Source organism: Aquarana catesbeiana, linkage group LG03 (genome assembly GCF_042186555.1).
Source record: "Aquarana catesbeiana isolate 2022-GZ linkage group LG03, ASM4218655v1, whole genome shotgun sequence".
NCBI classification, from domain to species: Eukaryota; Metazoa; Chordata; class Amphibia; order Anura; family Ranidae; genus Aquarana; species Aquarana catesbeiana.
Window position 1 is genome coordinate 739,868,411 of NC_133326.1, and position 14,568 is coordinate 739,882,978.

At 42.0% G+C, this 14,568-nt stretch overlaps 1 protein-coding gene across 4 annotated transcripts in view; it reads right to left on the reverse strand.

Annotated features, from left to right (window-relative positions):
* LOC141133868 (NACHT, LRR and PYD domains-containing protein 3-like) overlaps positions 1-14,568 on the reverse strand; it is a 302,902-nt gene that overhangs the window by 244,532 nt on the left and 43,802 nt on the right. For all 4 annotated transcript variants that reach the window (XM_073623455.1, XM_073623453.1, XM_073623454.1 and 1 more), the window contains exons 2-3: positions 7,512-7,573; positions 3,915-4,217 (exon numbers count right to left, since the gene is read on the reverse strand). In XM_073623455.1, coding sequence (XP_073479556.1) covers positions 3,915-4,217; positions 7,512-7,545 — 337 coding nt within the window. In that variant the 5' untranslated portion in view covers positions 7,546-7,573. The remainder of the gene's footprint in view (positions 1-3,914; positions 4,218-7,511; positions 7,574-14,568) is intronic.

The window sequence follows — 14,568 nt, forward strand, 5'->3', positions numbered from 1 at the left end:
CTACGGACAATATCTTCGGCTGAAACATAATTGTAGCACCACTGAAGCCTTTGAGATCCAGGCAGGTTTGTTGAGAGAGTGACTCAAAATTAGATTATATAGTAATAAAACATTTAGCTGAAGCATACAATCGAGCGAGAGGCAAGACTAGAGATTCACTATTGTTTCACAAAAAGGTTACAAAGGTGAACTGTAATGTTTGTTTTGTCACCCGCTATAGCTCTCAACATGAGGACTTTAAAGCCATATTGCAAAAACACTGGTATTTGCTGACAGATGACCCGAAAATTTCTGAGTTTGTCTCTCCTCAACCGTTGGTAGTATACCGATGAGCCTCGTCTCTCAAGGATAAGTTAGTGCATAGTCATTTGGCCAGACCAAGTTCCAAAACGCATTCACTCAAGGGCACTTTTCAATGTGGGGGTTGCCCATGCTGCAAGTTCATTAATATGGGCCAAAACTTGATCCTACTGAATGGAAATAGATTTTTTCCCCCCAAAATTTTGTGAATTGCCAAACTAAAGGAATTGTATACCTTATGACCTGTGAGTGTGGTGCAATCTACGTAGGAAAGACTTTTAGGGAATTTTGGAGACAGATTTATGACCACACGTATGCCATTGAAATAGGTGATCTGTATTCCCTTATCGGGAGGCACGTTGCCCAGGACCATGCATATGGTTCTCCCAAGGTTTTATTTATATGGCATGAACACATTCCACAGGATCCACATGGGGGAAACTGGGATAGGTTTATTCTCCAGCAAGAAATGAGGTGGATATTCTTAGTAGGAGCCACCAAGGCCCCTGGTTTGAATGAAACCACCTCATTCAAGTCCTTTCTGCCCATTTAGGGTGTGATAATTATGTAATTCTTTGTATATTTACTAACTGTTGTCTCCATTTAGGGACCTATGTAATGTGCCTTGTATGATGCTGTTTTCTATTCTGGGCACATGATGGTGCTTGGAATTATATCTATATGTATACTTGCATTTGGGATTTCCCTCTATTCTGTATCTGGTAGGAAGGTTTTTTTATTTTTTCCTGGGTGCTCTGCCTCCCTTTATTCCCCAATTTCTCATTCCCGGGAGCTGCAATCCCTCCTGGCTTTCCGGGCTCCTCCTTGCACACCTCGCACATACACGCTCATGGGGAGTTATTCTCTCTTTTGAGTGGCGTGGGGATGTTGACGGAGGGCTTTGGATGCCACAGGTCTCATTCCACCACTGATGTTGGGAGACTGGTGGGATTGGCTTCTTCTTTTTTCCTTTTTTCCCCAGTGCTGCATTTTCCGTTCTACCGGCATGACGTCATTGTGCCGGCACCACTGCATCTATGTGTCTGCGCGCCCTTTGGGCGAGATACAGGCAGTGATGGCCATGCCCATTCTCTGGTGTGGCAATGGCGCTTTATCGTCACCGCGCATGCACCATCGCATACCTGCCGTGGCATCATCTTACCCACATACGCAGCACCGTTGCTTTGGCGTCACCGTGTGTGCACCATCGAGTATTTGCCGTGATTTACGGCGCCATTCGGGTGGCAGGTATGACGTCGGCGTGGCTGAGCATGCGCATCGGAGGGTTTTTGCTGTGACTGGTGGCGTTGACATTGATGACACAGCTGCATTAGCTTTGTCATCATCAGGGATCATTGGGTACCAGCTGGCCGCAATGAATGGGGATGAGCAATTATGTCTCTTCCCCTTTCTCCATGCGAGCCCATTGGTGGTTTTCCACCATGAGGACACTGTGTGGGCGGGGTTAACTCAATGGTCTGAGCTATATAGTTAAGATCACTGTTTGGTCCCAGTGTAGCTTGCCGAGATACCGACCACCAGGTGCTAAGTCTGCCTTCCTCTCAGGGTAAGTGATTGTATGTTTGAAGGTTTCACATGCCAGTTTTATCCACTTCCTTGAGAATTTAGCTGGTCGTTTGTTGGTGTGGTTTTCTTTTCCCATTTTTGGCAAATTTATTTATTTGTTTATCAGCAGGATATATTTTTTTCTCCTTTTGATTTACCTTTTCACATTCACATTAATTGATACATAATCAAGTAACATCTGGTAGTTCAATATTTACACTATAGGTGATGCTGCTTTCCTTGTTTTTTTTATATATATATATATTACACTCCACCACAGCACACAATTTTTACTTCTAATCATACACAATTATTGTATTTCATTATTTTAATATTTATGCACTTATATTTTATTTGATATATTTTTATATATTATTTCACCTCATATAATAACATTTTGTATATATTATTTTGTTAATCCATTTCATTTTATCATATAATGATTTGGATTTTATCACAATAGTACATAGGCACCCTTATCTTACACTCATTTTCACCATTTCATAAACATTTATTTTCATTAATCACACTAGTCATATTTATTGTTTCATTAGATTTATTTATCTGGCCTATTTCATCGATTGTTTAGGTGTGGGCATTTCCCTTGGTGGTATCGACATCCTTCTCCCAGGCTCCGGTTCCTGCTTGCCTTTCACTGGTTTCCATCTCCCCGCCCTCACACAGCTCCCGGGGGAAGTTTGGTGGCATGGTTGGCATTTTATGTATTTATCCATCGACTTTTATGGACGTTCTGTTTTGAAGTGTTCTTTTATATAAAAATGTAGGGTGGTATACCCCCCCGAATACATCAATTTCTGGACCACTCTATAACCAGTTAACAAACTGGATTATATATGAAAATGTTTGGCACCTCCCCCATTCTCCTCCCCCCTTTTACCTTTCCCTTTTTTTCATCTGTTTATTCATTGTGCTTTTGATCTCCAGGCATCTATCTGTGCTTCTCCCGAAGAATCGCGATTCTTCTCGTGAAACGCGTTGAGACCCAACACAGCCATCCCATACTATTGACAGTCAATTTCATGACATATTCATTATCCAGGTCTCATGGAAAGGTTTATTATATGAATGTAAAATGTATCAATATGCTGATGCTTAATATATTTTATTCTTTCTGTATTACATGTGGTTTTAAATGTTTGTTAATACATCATTTACAAATTTTACTTTTCACGTCTTGAGGTGTACTCTTTAAAAGTCCCATGGGCAATTTTGTTTTTTGTTGTGTGCGTATTATATAATATATCCTGTATGTATACAATGTATTATATAATATATCCTGTATGTATACAATGTATTATATAATATATCCTGTATGTATACAATGTATTATATAATATATCCTGTATGTATACAATGTATTATATAATGTACCCTGTATGTATACAATGTATTATATAATGGATCCTGTATGTATACAATGTATTATATAATGTACCCTGTATGTATACAATGTATTATATAATGGATCCTGTATGTATACAATGTATTATATAATGGATTCTGTATGTATACAATGTATTATATAATATATCCTGTATGTATACAATGTATTATATAATATATCCTGTATGTATACAATGTATTATATAATGGATCCTGTATGTATACAATGTATTATATAATGGATTCTGTATGTATACAATGTATTATATAATGGATTCTGTATGTATACAATGTATTATATAATATATCCTGTATGTATACAATGTATTATATAATATATCCTGTATGTATACAATGTATTATATAATGGATCCTATATGTATACAATGTATTATATAATGGATTCTGTATGTATACAATGTATTATATAATATATCCTGTATGTATACAATGTATTATATAATATATCCTGTATGTATACTTCAGTGAGGCCTCATATGTATGTAGTGTCAGTGGGAAGTGGTTCATCCAGTTGGAAGCTCCTGATTGGTCACTGGCTTTCCCTGGGTGACATTCCTAGTTCTTCCTCACACAGATATTGATCAGGAATTGGTAGGAAATGGACATTATAGATGGGAACTCACCATGTTGTGCTCTCCTCTCCTTGAGGTCATTTGCGGGTCCCATCAGATCGATAAGTGTAAAGACATGAATGGTGACATCCAGAGCCTCTTCTTCTCTATATGTGTCTATCAGAAGGTTTTTGGTGGTGATCCAGTCTGCATTTTCTAATCTTCCTCGGGGGATGGGAGGTTTATCTCCATAGGAGAAATCAGACAATTTGTTCCTAAAGCTCTTGAAGTCACATTCTATCAGATCCTGCAGAGAATGTATGATAAGATCCCCGGGGGTTTGTGGGACCTTTCCCAGGACACCAGGAGCCGACCCTGCAGAGAGAACAATAAGAAACCATAAACATTCATCCTGATTGGAGGATTTCTGACACATGACAGCAGATACAGAACCTTGAAAAAGTATTCATACCCCTTGAAATTTTCCACATGTCATGTTACATCCAAAACCGTAAATGTATTTTATTGGGATTTTATGTGATAGACCAACACAAAGTGGCTCATAATTGTGAAGTGGAAGGAAAATTATGAATGGTTTTCAAATAAATATGTGAAAAGTGTGGGGGGCATTTGTATTATGCCGAGTCAATACATTGTATAACCACTTTTCGCTGCAATTACAGCTGCAAACATTGCCACAAATTTTCAATGGGATTTAGGTCTGGACTGTGACTGGACCATTCTAACACATGAATATGCTTTGATCTAAACCATTCCATTGTAGCTCTTGCTGGATGTTTCGGGTCGTTGTCCTGCTGGAAGGTGAACCTCCACCCCAGTCTCAAGTCTTTTGCAGACTCTAACAGGTTTTCTTCTAAGATTGTCTTGTATTTGTCTCCATCCATCTTCCCATCAACTCTGACCAGCTTCCCTGAAGAAAAGGATCCCCACCACATGATGCTGCCACCACCATGTTTCACGGTGAGGATGGTGTGTTCAGGGTGATGTGCAGTGTTAGTTTTCTGCCACACATAGTGTTTTGTTTTTAGGCCAAAAAGTTCAATTTTGGTCTCCTCTGACCAGATCACCTTCTTCCTCATGTGGATCTCTGCAGCTTCTCCAGAGTTACCATGGGCCTCTTGGCTCTTCTCTGATGAATGCTCTCCTTGCCCGGCCGGTCAGTTTAGGTGGACAGCCATGTCTTAGTAGGTTTGCAGTTGTGCCATACTCTTTTCCAATGATGGATTGAACAGAGCTCCGTGAGATGTTCAAAGCTTGGGAGATTTTTTTATAACCTAACCCTGCTTTATACTTCTCCACAACTTTATCCCTGACCTGTCTGGTGTGTTCCTTGGCCTTCATGATGCTGTTTGTTCACTAAGGTTCTCTAACAAACTTCTGAGGGCTTCACAGAACAGCTGTATTTATACTGAGATTAAATGACACACAGGTGGACTCTATTTAGTAATTAGGTGACTTCCGAAGGCAATTGTTTGCACTAGATTTTAGTTAGGGGTATCAGAGTAAAGTAGGCTGAATACAAATGCCCCCCCCCACACTTTTCACATATTTATTTGTAAAACATTTTGAAAACCATTTATCATTTTCCTTTAACTTCACAATTAATGTCCATTTTGTGTTGGTCTATCATATAAAATACATTTATGTTTTTGGTTGTAACATGACAAAATTTGGAAAATTTAAAGGGGTGTGAATACTTTTTCAAAGCACTGTTAGTCTGTACTGGCAGCTGGCAATGCTATAAAAAGCACATAGAAGGGAAGGGAAAGAATCCCCCAATATGACTATATGTGCATTATCCTATTCAGAGATTGGTTTCCCTGTGGTAATCTCACGATTGCCTCTATAGTGGAAAGTTACCTCTCAGATGAATATTGGGTGCTATTTATTAAAAAAAAATTATAAAAAATTATTAGGGGGCTATTTATTAAAATAATCACCTTCATGAATAATTCACATAATGTGTGTAATATGTTTATTTCCTATAATCTTCAGCTCCATCTAGTGGCCATAATGTCATATATTACTGGTTGAGGTATTTCAAGAAAATACTGTATTATGGCCGCTAGATGGAGCTGATGATTATAGGAAGTAAACCTGTTAGACAAATTACGGGGATTATCAGTGATAGTTGTAGAAATGACACAAGCTCATAATATTTTTTTTTATATATAGACCTCCAAATGTATATGTAGGGATTTTAAGCATCATGTTTATTGATTGTTTCTTAATTAACTGGTTCCTGACCGCTGCATATACTTATACGTCGGCAGAATGGCACGGCTGCACAAATGGGTGTACCTGTACGTCCCTTTGAATTTGCCGCCGTGCCATCGCGTGCGTGCGCTCCCGCCGCGAGTAAAATCATGGGTCCCACTGACTCGATGTCCGCGGGGATACCCGCGATCGTCTCACAGAGAGGACGAACAGTGTGATGATAATGTAAACAAGCATCTTCCCATTCTGCCTAGTGACAGGACACTGATCACAGCTCCCTGTGATCGGGAGCAGTGATCAGTGATGTGTCACTCGTAGCCACGCCCCCCCAGTTAGAATCACTCCCTAGGACAGACTTAACCCCTCCCTAGCCCCCTAGTGGTTAACTCCTTCACTGCCAGTGTCATTTTTACAGTAATCAGTGCAATTTTATAGCACTGATCGCTGTAAAAATTACAATGGTCCCAAAAATGTGTCAAAAGTGTCCGATGTGTCTGCCATAATGTCGCAGTCACGATAGAAATTGCTGATCACCGCCATTACTAGTAAAAAAAAAATATTAATAAAAATGCCATAAAACTATCCCTTATTTTGTAGACGCTATAACTTTTGCGCAAAGCAATCAATAAACGCTTATTGTGATTTTTTTTTACCAAAAATATGTAGAATACATATCGGCCTAAACTGAGGAAAAAAATATGTTTTTTTATATATTTTTGGGGGATATTTATTATAGTAAAAAATTATGCTTTTTTTTTTCAAAAATGTTGCTTTATTTTTGTTTATAGCGCAAAAAATAAAAACCGCAGAGGTGATCAAATACCACCAAAGAAAGCTCTATTTATGGTAAAAAAAGGACGTCAATTTTGTTTGGGAGCCACGTCGCACGACAGCGCAATTGTCAGTTAAAGCGATGCAGTGCCGAACTGCAAAAAGTGCTCTGGTCTTTGGCCAGCAAAATGGTCTGTGGCTTAAGTGGTTAACTAAAAGAAGCTATAAATCCTTTAAGAAACCTTCCCCCTGAATAATGATGAGTCTGATCAGTGTGAACTTAGAACTCAGATTACCCCCAAATGTCCCAGAAGTATGTGTGATTTAACACGGGCTGTTTTTTCCTTAGGATTATAGACAAAGGATTCCCCCGACCACTACACAAATCACCATAAAATTCGGGGTCCTCCAGTCATTATGGATCACTGGACCATCTCAGAAGATCATTTCTATCAATGATAAATAAAATCTGAAGACACGGGAATGTGATGGTGGAATTGATGAAAGCTCCTGAACTCTTCTAATGGGTGGACTGACCAGATGTCTACAGGAAATGTCCAGACTATGGAGACATAAGATGTCCTATCATCTAATTCCAATCTCTGGAGATGTGAGATGGAGGAAAACATTGGAAAGGATTGTCAGGATCAGCAGTTATACCTTGTGAGGAGGAGGATGAGGAAGAGGTCGCCATGACATCAGATGATCTGGGATGACATCACCTGGAAGGAGCACAAACAATAATAAACAAATTTGTAGTGCGATGAACAGGAATTTGCTTCCTTATGTGAATAACGATTGGCTGTCTAGTTGTGCAATCTGAGAAGTTCTGAAATGGACTTCTGTCATTTACAGTCCATAACTATGAGGGTCAATATATAACTTAATCCCGGCATTCTTCTGATTGGTATATCAGGGTTACAAAGGAATTTCACCCTGTTTAGGGCCACAATTTTTACAGGCTCATATATTTAGGTGTCACCTCCACAAATCTGTTCCATTCATAGCAAAGACTGATACTAATCAGAACCAAAGTATCAGCCAGTAAGATGTCTATAGAGAGGTCAGGTGATAAAAAGGAGAAGACCCCAAAATGGAAGCCGTGTGTGGTCAGCAGAGACCTCCATTCACTAATAAGATGTGTAGCGCTGGTAGATTTGCGATCTACCGCATGTTAGGTAAATTTAGTAACTTGTCCGTTATGAAGGTTAAGTTTGCCCCTGTTCCAGCTTGGCTGACGTTGTGTGTGTTTCCGTGCTGACCGGTGGGTGTCGCTGTTATCACTGGTTAGTGTTGGAAAGGCAACGTGTCGAAGCGTATGGATGCTCTTCTGTCCCGGAGACAACTCGGTAGAGGTGGTCCTCTGAGTTGCATTCTGGGTGAGGGTATTTATGGGTCAGATGCCATATTTTGGGGTTCGTTTTACAGCCACCTGCTGGCCCTCCTGCCCGACAGGTATGCATTAGAGAGCTACCTCGTGGTCCTCCGTTCCGGAGGCCCACATCACTGCGGCACAGGGGTGGGCCCAGAAGCTTGTCTGGGGCTTACCACAGCGGCCGAGGAATGGTCCTGAGCTGTCTGTCCCGTGTGAAGAAGCTGGACAACCAAGGAGATCCCAGGGGAGGACCCATCATGGAAGGATCACGCAACGTGCTAGTCTGGAGAGGGGCCTGGTGACTCCGTTGAAGGACGTATCCGAAAGTAACTATACAGCATAGTGTTTCTGGGTTGGCTTAAAGTTTCAGGCACTGTCACTGACGTTCATTGCAGAAAAACCGATACATCCTGTGGCAGAGGATTGTACGGGTTGGTTGCCAAACAAGTCTGTGGCAGAGACTTTTGTTCGTGCTACGTACTGGCTGCTAGGCAAGTGAGAGAGGCGTATCTAGGCGGGCAAGGAGTGTATCCCACAAGGGGAGCGCATCCTATCATAATATCCAAATCCTACCAGGAAATTTGTCAAAGAACCCTACAAGGAGATATTTGAGTTTCTTCTGCAGTTTCCTTTCTGCCTCTTTCCTGCTACTTCCTAAGTAAAATTGTTTAATAAAGCAATGAAAACGTACTCAAGTGTTGGTGCATGTGTCGTCCAGAGGTAAACTCAACGGAACCCTAGACCCGGTGCCGGTGAAACAGAGGGAAGGAGAGTGAAGGTAACAGACCCGCTTAAATTAGCAGCTCCACCGAGAGTTAGTGCTACAGATGCTTCCAAGTGGATTCTTCAGGAAGGTCGGTATTTATTCATCATAAAAAAGGTTAAACACCATTAATTAATTTTGTGTCTCTTTAGTGGCCACTTTGTCAGGGAAAGGTGTACAGGACACTTTAATGGGTGGGATCTGTGTGTGTCCTTCAGCCCAGACTATACTGTACAGTATACTGATAATACTGATATGTAAAGTTTTTTATATAATTATAATTATTCATGACCTATTATTATTCCTGGCCAGTGGCCAGGCCCGAAACTATGGGGGGCAGGGGGAGGCTGCCCCAGGCGTGGCCTTGTGAGGGGTGCTGCAGCTGGTACTGATCCTCCTACAACAGCTGAAAGGCCGCTTCTCCTCCTTTACCACCCGCTAGTATTCAGCTGCTGCAGGAAGAAAATACAGAGATCAGTACATACCCATCAAAGCTGACCCAGCTGCCACTCCAGTTCCTGCCCCTTCTTCAGATCATGCCCCCCTCTGCTCCTCTGTCCCCCTCCTCTGGTACCCCTGCAGCACTCACCTCTTCTTCCTGGCTAGTCTTGTAGTGCAGGCTGAGTAAAAACATGATCCTGAGCACAGAGAAGTTCATCATACGATCAGGAAGAGAGCCACACAAAGTTATAACATAACCTTCGTCAGCACTCGCTCTCCTGGTCTTTTCTTTCCCCACATTCCATCCTGTCTGCTGCCGCGGGGAATCTATATGGAGAGCGGGGGAAGAAAAGACCAGGAGAATAGATGCCAAGGAAGAATATGTTATGACTTTGTGTGGCTGTCTTCCCGATCGTAATATGAGCTTCTCCATGATGAGGATCATGTTTTTATTCAGCCTGCACAACTAGCCAGGGAGAGGAGGTGAGTGCTGCGGGGGTACCAGTGGAAGGGGGGCAGAGGAGGGGGACCAGAGGAGCACAGGGGGAACAGAGGAGCATGGGGGGAACCAGAGAAGCATGGGGGGAACCAGAGGATCACGGGGGAAACAAGAGGAGCACGGGGGGGAACAAAAGGAGCAAGGGGGAACCAGAGGAACACAGGGGGGACCAGAGGAACACAGGGGGGGCCAGAGGAGCAAGGAAGCCTCCGGGAAGCCCCCATGGCATCAGAGGGGGGCAGGGTCACCCGTTTACATCACTGGGTGGCCCCGCCATCAGGTAAATAAGAACTGTCACCCAGAAGAAGCGTCATTTGGTGGGAGCCTCCCATGGAGGCGTAACAGTTGCAGCTTTTTTTTTGGTCCGTTGGGCAGCATGGATTTAAATGGTGAAACATTTTTATAGTTTTATTCTTTAATAAAGGACTTGTCCTAAGCTTCTCTTGTCTTTTTTACAATTTTGACACTTTTTTGTGTGAAATGTACCCTATTACCAATTCACATGGGGCCGGTGGGATCTTGGGGGTCCCCTTGTTAAAGGGGGCTTCCAGATTCCGATAAGCCCCCCACAACCACAAGGCAAGGGTTGTGGGGATGAGGCCCTTGTCCACATCAACATGGGGACTGGGTGCTTTGGGGGCTACCCCAAAACACCCTCCTCATGTTGAGGGCATGTGGTCTGGTACGGTTCAGGAGGGGGGCACTCTCTCGTCCCTTACTCTTTTCCTGTGCCCTGCCAGTTTGCTTGCTCGGATAAGGGTCTGGTATGGATTTTGGGGGGACCCCCACGCATAAGGGGGATATGATCTCCATGTATAAATACATAAGGGGGATATGATCTCCATGTATAAATACATAAGGGGGATATGATCACCATGTATAAATACATAAGGGGGATATGATCACCATGTATAAATACATAAGGGGATATGATCTCCATGTATAAATACAGAAATACAGAAACTACAGAAAATGTAGAAACCTGGTCGTGTTGGATGTGGCATGTGTCTCCTGCAAACAGACGAGGGCAGGGCGAAAAGAAGCAATATAGTCAAATATAGATTGTCTTTTTAAAGCATTGTTCATACCCCTAACATTCCAAGAAAGTATTCTAATTGATTGATTTACCATAGGTACAATGGCGTAGGAACATCACTAGTCAACCAACCTGTATTGTACACAAAAATATGATATATTTATAAATGAAAAACATGAAAATACTCCAAGATGAACCCCCACAAAAAAAACAAAAAAAAAAAAAAACGGTTCCTCACGGGAAAAAAAAGCCACTGATGTAGAAAAAAAAAAAAAAAAAACATTCAGTGGCTATTGCTGATTAGGCCTCCAACAGCCTGGCTTCAATGAAAAAAAACAAGGGTAAAAAAAAAAAAAAAAAAATATATATATATATATATATATATATCAATGCTCCGTCACTTCGTACTGTATACATATATAAATTTACTAGAGGGTGAACCTATCACCCCAAAGTCTGAGTTTTAACCTGACCATCAAGCCAGTCCTGTGCATTCTGTGGTGTTTGGAATATTTGTACATTGCCTTCATAGTTCACTCGCAGACGGACAGGGTATAGCATTGAATATTTAAGCCCTTAGAGAAACAAACGTTTTTTAACCTCTTGAAAATTTGCCCTCCGTTTCTGAACCTCTGGTGAAAAGTCAGGAAAAACATAATTTTGGCTCCATTATATTTAATGTCATTTAGGACCTGTGCCTGCCGCAGAATATTTTCTTTGTCTCTATAATTTAGAAGACATATTAAAAAAGGTTGAGGTGTTTTTCCCATTTTCTGAAAGTGGGTAGGGACCCGGTGGGCACGTTCTATTACGAGTAATGAAGAGAAATGTTCCTTGTCGAAGATTTCAATAAGCCATGGTTCAGCAAAGCTAACTCGGTCATTACCCTCTGCATTCTCTGGTATGCCCAACACTCGGACATTATTAGAGCATAAACGATTCTCAATGTCTTCAATTTTAGAGATAGTAGTATTTAACTTGCGGGTAGCTGCCTTCATCTCTGTTACCATGGGAGGAAAAGTATCCTCTATGCCACTCACCCTGTTTTCTAAGATCTTAGTGTGTTCTTGTACTTTTTGGAGGTCCCAAGGTAAAAAGACAACTTCTCCCCGTATGCCTGAACCTGGCTTGTGAGCACAGAGAGGGAGGAAGAGCAGTGTTGTATCAAAAAATAAACATCCCTTTATGTGGTTTCAAAAGCCTTTCCGACTGTACTCTCCCCTTCAGTTGATTTCTGACTAGGATCTGTTTGGGCGGTTTGAACAATTAAAGAGTTATGCCCCGTACACACGGTCGGACTTTGTTCGGACATTCCGACAACAAAATCCTAGGATTTTTTCTGACGGATGTTGGCTCAAACTTGTCTTGCATACACACGGTCACACAAAGTTTTTGGAAAATCCGATCGTTCTGAACGCGGTGACGTAAAACACGTATGCCGGGACTATAAACGGGGCAGTGGCCAATAGCTTTCATCTCTTTATTTATTCTGAGCATGTGCGGCACTTTGTCCGTCGGATTTGTGTACACACGATCGGAATTTCCGACAACGGATTTTGTTGTCGGAAAATTTTATATCCTGCTCTCAAACTTTTTGTGTCAGAAAATCAGATGGAAAATGTCTGATGGAGCCAACACACGGTCGGAATTTCCAACAACACGCTCCGATCGGACATTTTCCACCGGAAAATCCGACCGTGTGTATGGGGCATTAGTGTTCAAACTCACATTGAGCATAGAAGAGGATGAACTCATGGAGGGACGTTAATTGTCGACACAGAGATACGGCGTAGGCTGGGGATCCATCTTGGTGGTTTGTGAGGAGGGCGCTTCTATGCGAAAGACCACCCTGCAGTCCTCCAGTTGTCCATGGTGGTCTGGCATTAAGTTAGTGTCATCCTGGCGAGCGGGAATTCCTTTTGCAGTTTCTGCTCTTGTAGTCGCTCTATAAAGAGAAGCAGAGACACCACTCCAGCATCCGCTGGTCCTCTAGAATTTGACATAGCTTTAATAGAAGTAGTAATAGTGTACCTTTACCCTCCTTAATTTTCAACATAAAAAAAAACACACACAGAAATAGGAATAGGAGATATTGCACCAACAAGTAGTTACTCTCCAAAAAAAAAAAAAGGGATTTAGAAATTTTAAACAATCTGTAGGTCTTAACTTCTCTGCGACTCGGTGACTCTGCTTTGTGAACTTTGGTATCAGCTCAGTATGAAACAGTACCCAGGTAGTTACTCTCCAAAAAAAAAAAAATTTAAGGATTTAAAAAAATCTACAGGTCTCAACTTCTCTGCGACTCTGCTGCATAAACTTCTGCTTTGTGAACTTCGGTATCAGCTCAGTATCAAACAGTATCCAGGTAGTTACTCTCCAAAAAAAAATAAAAATTTTAAACAGTCTATAGGTCTCAGCTTCTCTGCGACTTCTCTGTGACTCTGCTTCAAAAACTTCAATATCAGCTCAGTATAAAACAGTACCCAGCCCCCCCACACAATACCCGATCAACAACCACAACTGTCCAAAGCGTGGAAGCGTGGAGGTGGGGGGGGGAAGAAGCTAGCTAGTCAGTCCAGCGGGATATTTGTTACAATGTCTATCTCTCAGCAAATATCACAAACCTCACAGCTACAGATGGATTGAAGAGGGAGAAGCATCCGTCACAGTCATCCACGAGTCCTCTGGAGACCCTCTGGAAAGCGATAAGGCAGAAAGCCAACAGCCCACTACTTACAGCCCCAACACAACACAAGAAGCACTGGGACAGCGCAGGCACAGGGAGCCACCATAGCACAAACTGACCAGGACAAACTGTTCAGGTGTGCAGGTTCAGGTATACAGTGGGGTGGGGTGGGGTGCGGTGCAGTGCGGTGGGGATAGGGATGGACATTAACACCACCTCAGTCACAGCTTTATCTCAACCCTCCCTCACCTTTCTCCTGTTTCTCCCATCAGTACAGTCAGTGCAGTAGTCAAAGCAGCAAAAGAAGCGACTCAAACAGCAGCTCGAACAGCCTTTCGGTTTCTTTCTTCAATATGGCTCAGACAGCACGCAGCACTCGTTATGCTCGTTTTATGGAGGAATCACAAAGATAGAGCACGGCATTAGACACGAAGACGGAGCATCAACAATGATCAGTCAGCCAGGAATCAGAGCTCAATCATCTGTGAGTGCTCACAGCTGCTCACATTCTCCCAAGTATCTACTATTAAAGATATATAGCATGTATACCCTAATAATTGTTGTTTTCTGGTTGTGATTAGGGATGAGCCGAACACCCCCTGGTTCAGTTCACACCAGAACTTGCGAACAGACCAAAACTTTGCGCGAACGTTAGAACCCTATTGAAGTCTATGGGACTCGAACATTCCAAATCAAAAGTGCTCATTTTAAAGGCTAATTTGGATGGTATTGTCCTAAAAAGTGTTTGGGGACCCGGGTCCTACCCCAGGGGACATGTATCAATGCAAAAAAAAAGTTTTTTTTTCGAGAGCAGTGATTTTAATAATGCTTAAAGTGAAACAATAAAAGTGTAATATTCCTTTAAATTTCGTACCTGGGGGGCTGTCTATAGTATGCCTGTAAAGGGGCGCATGTTT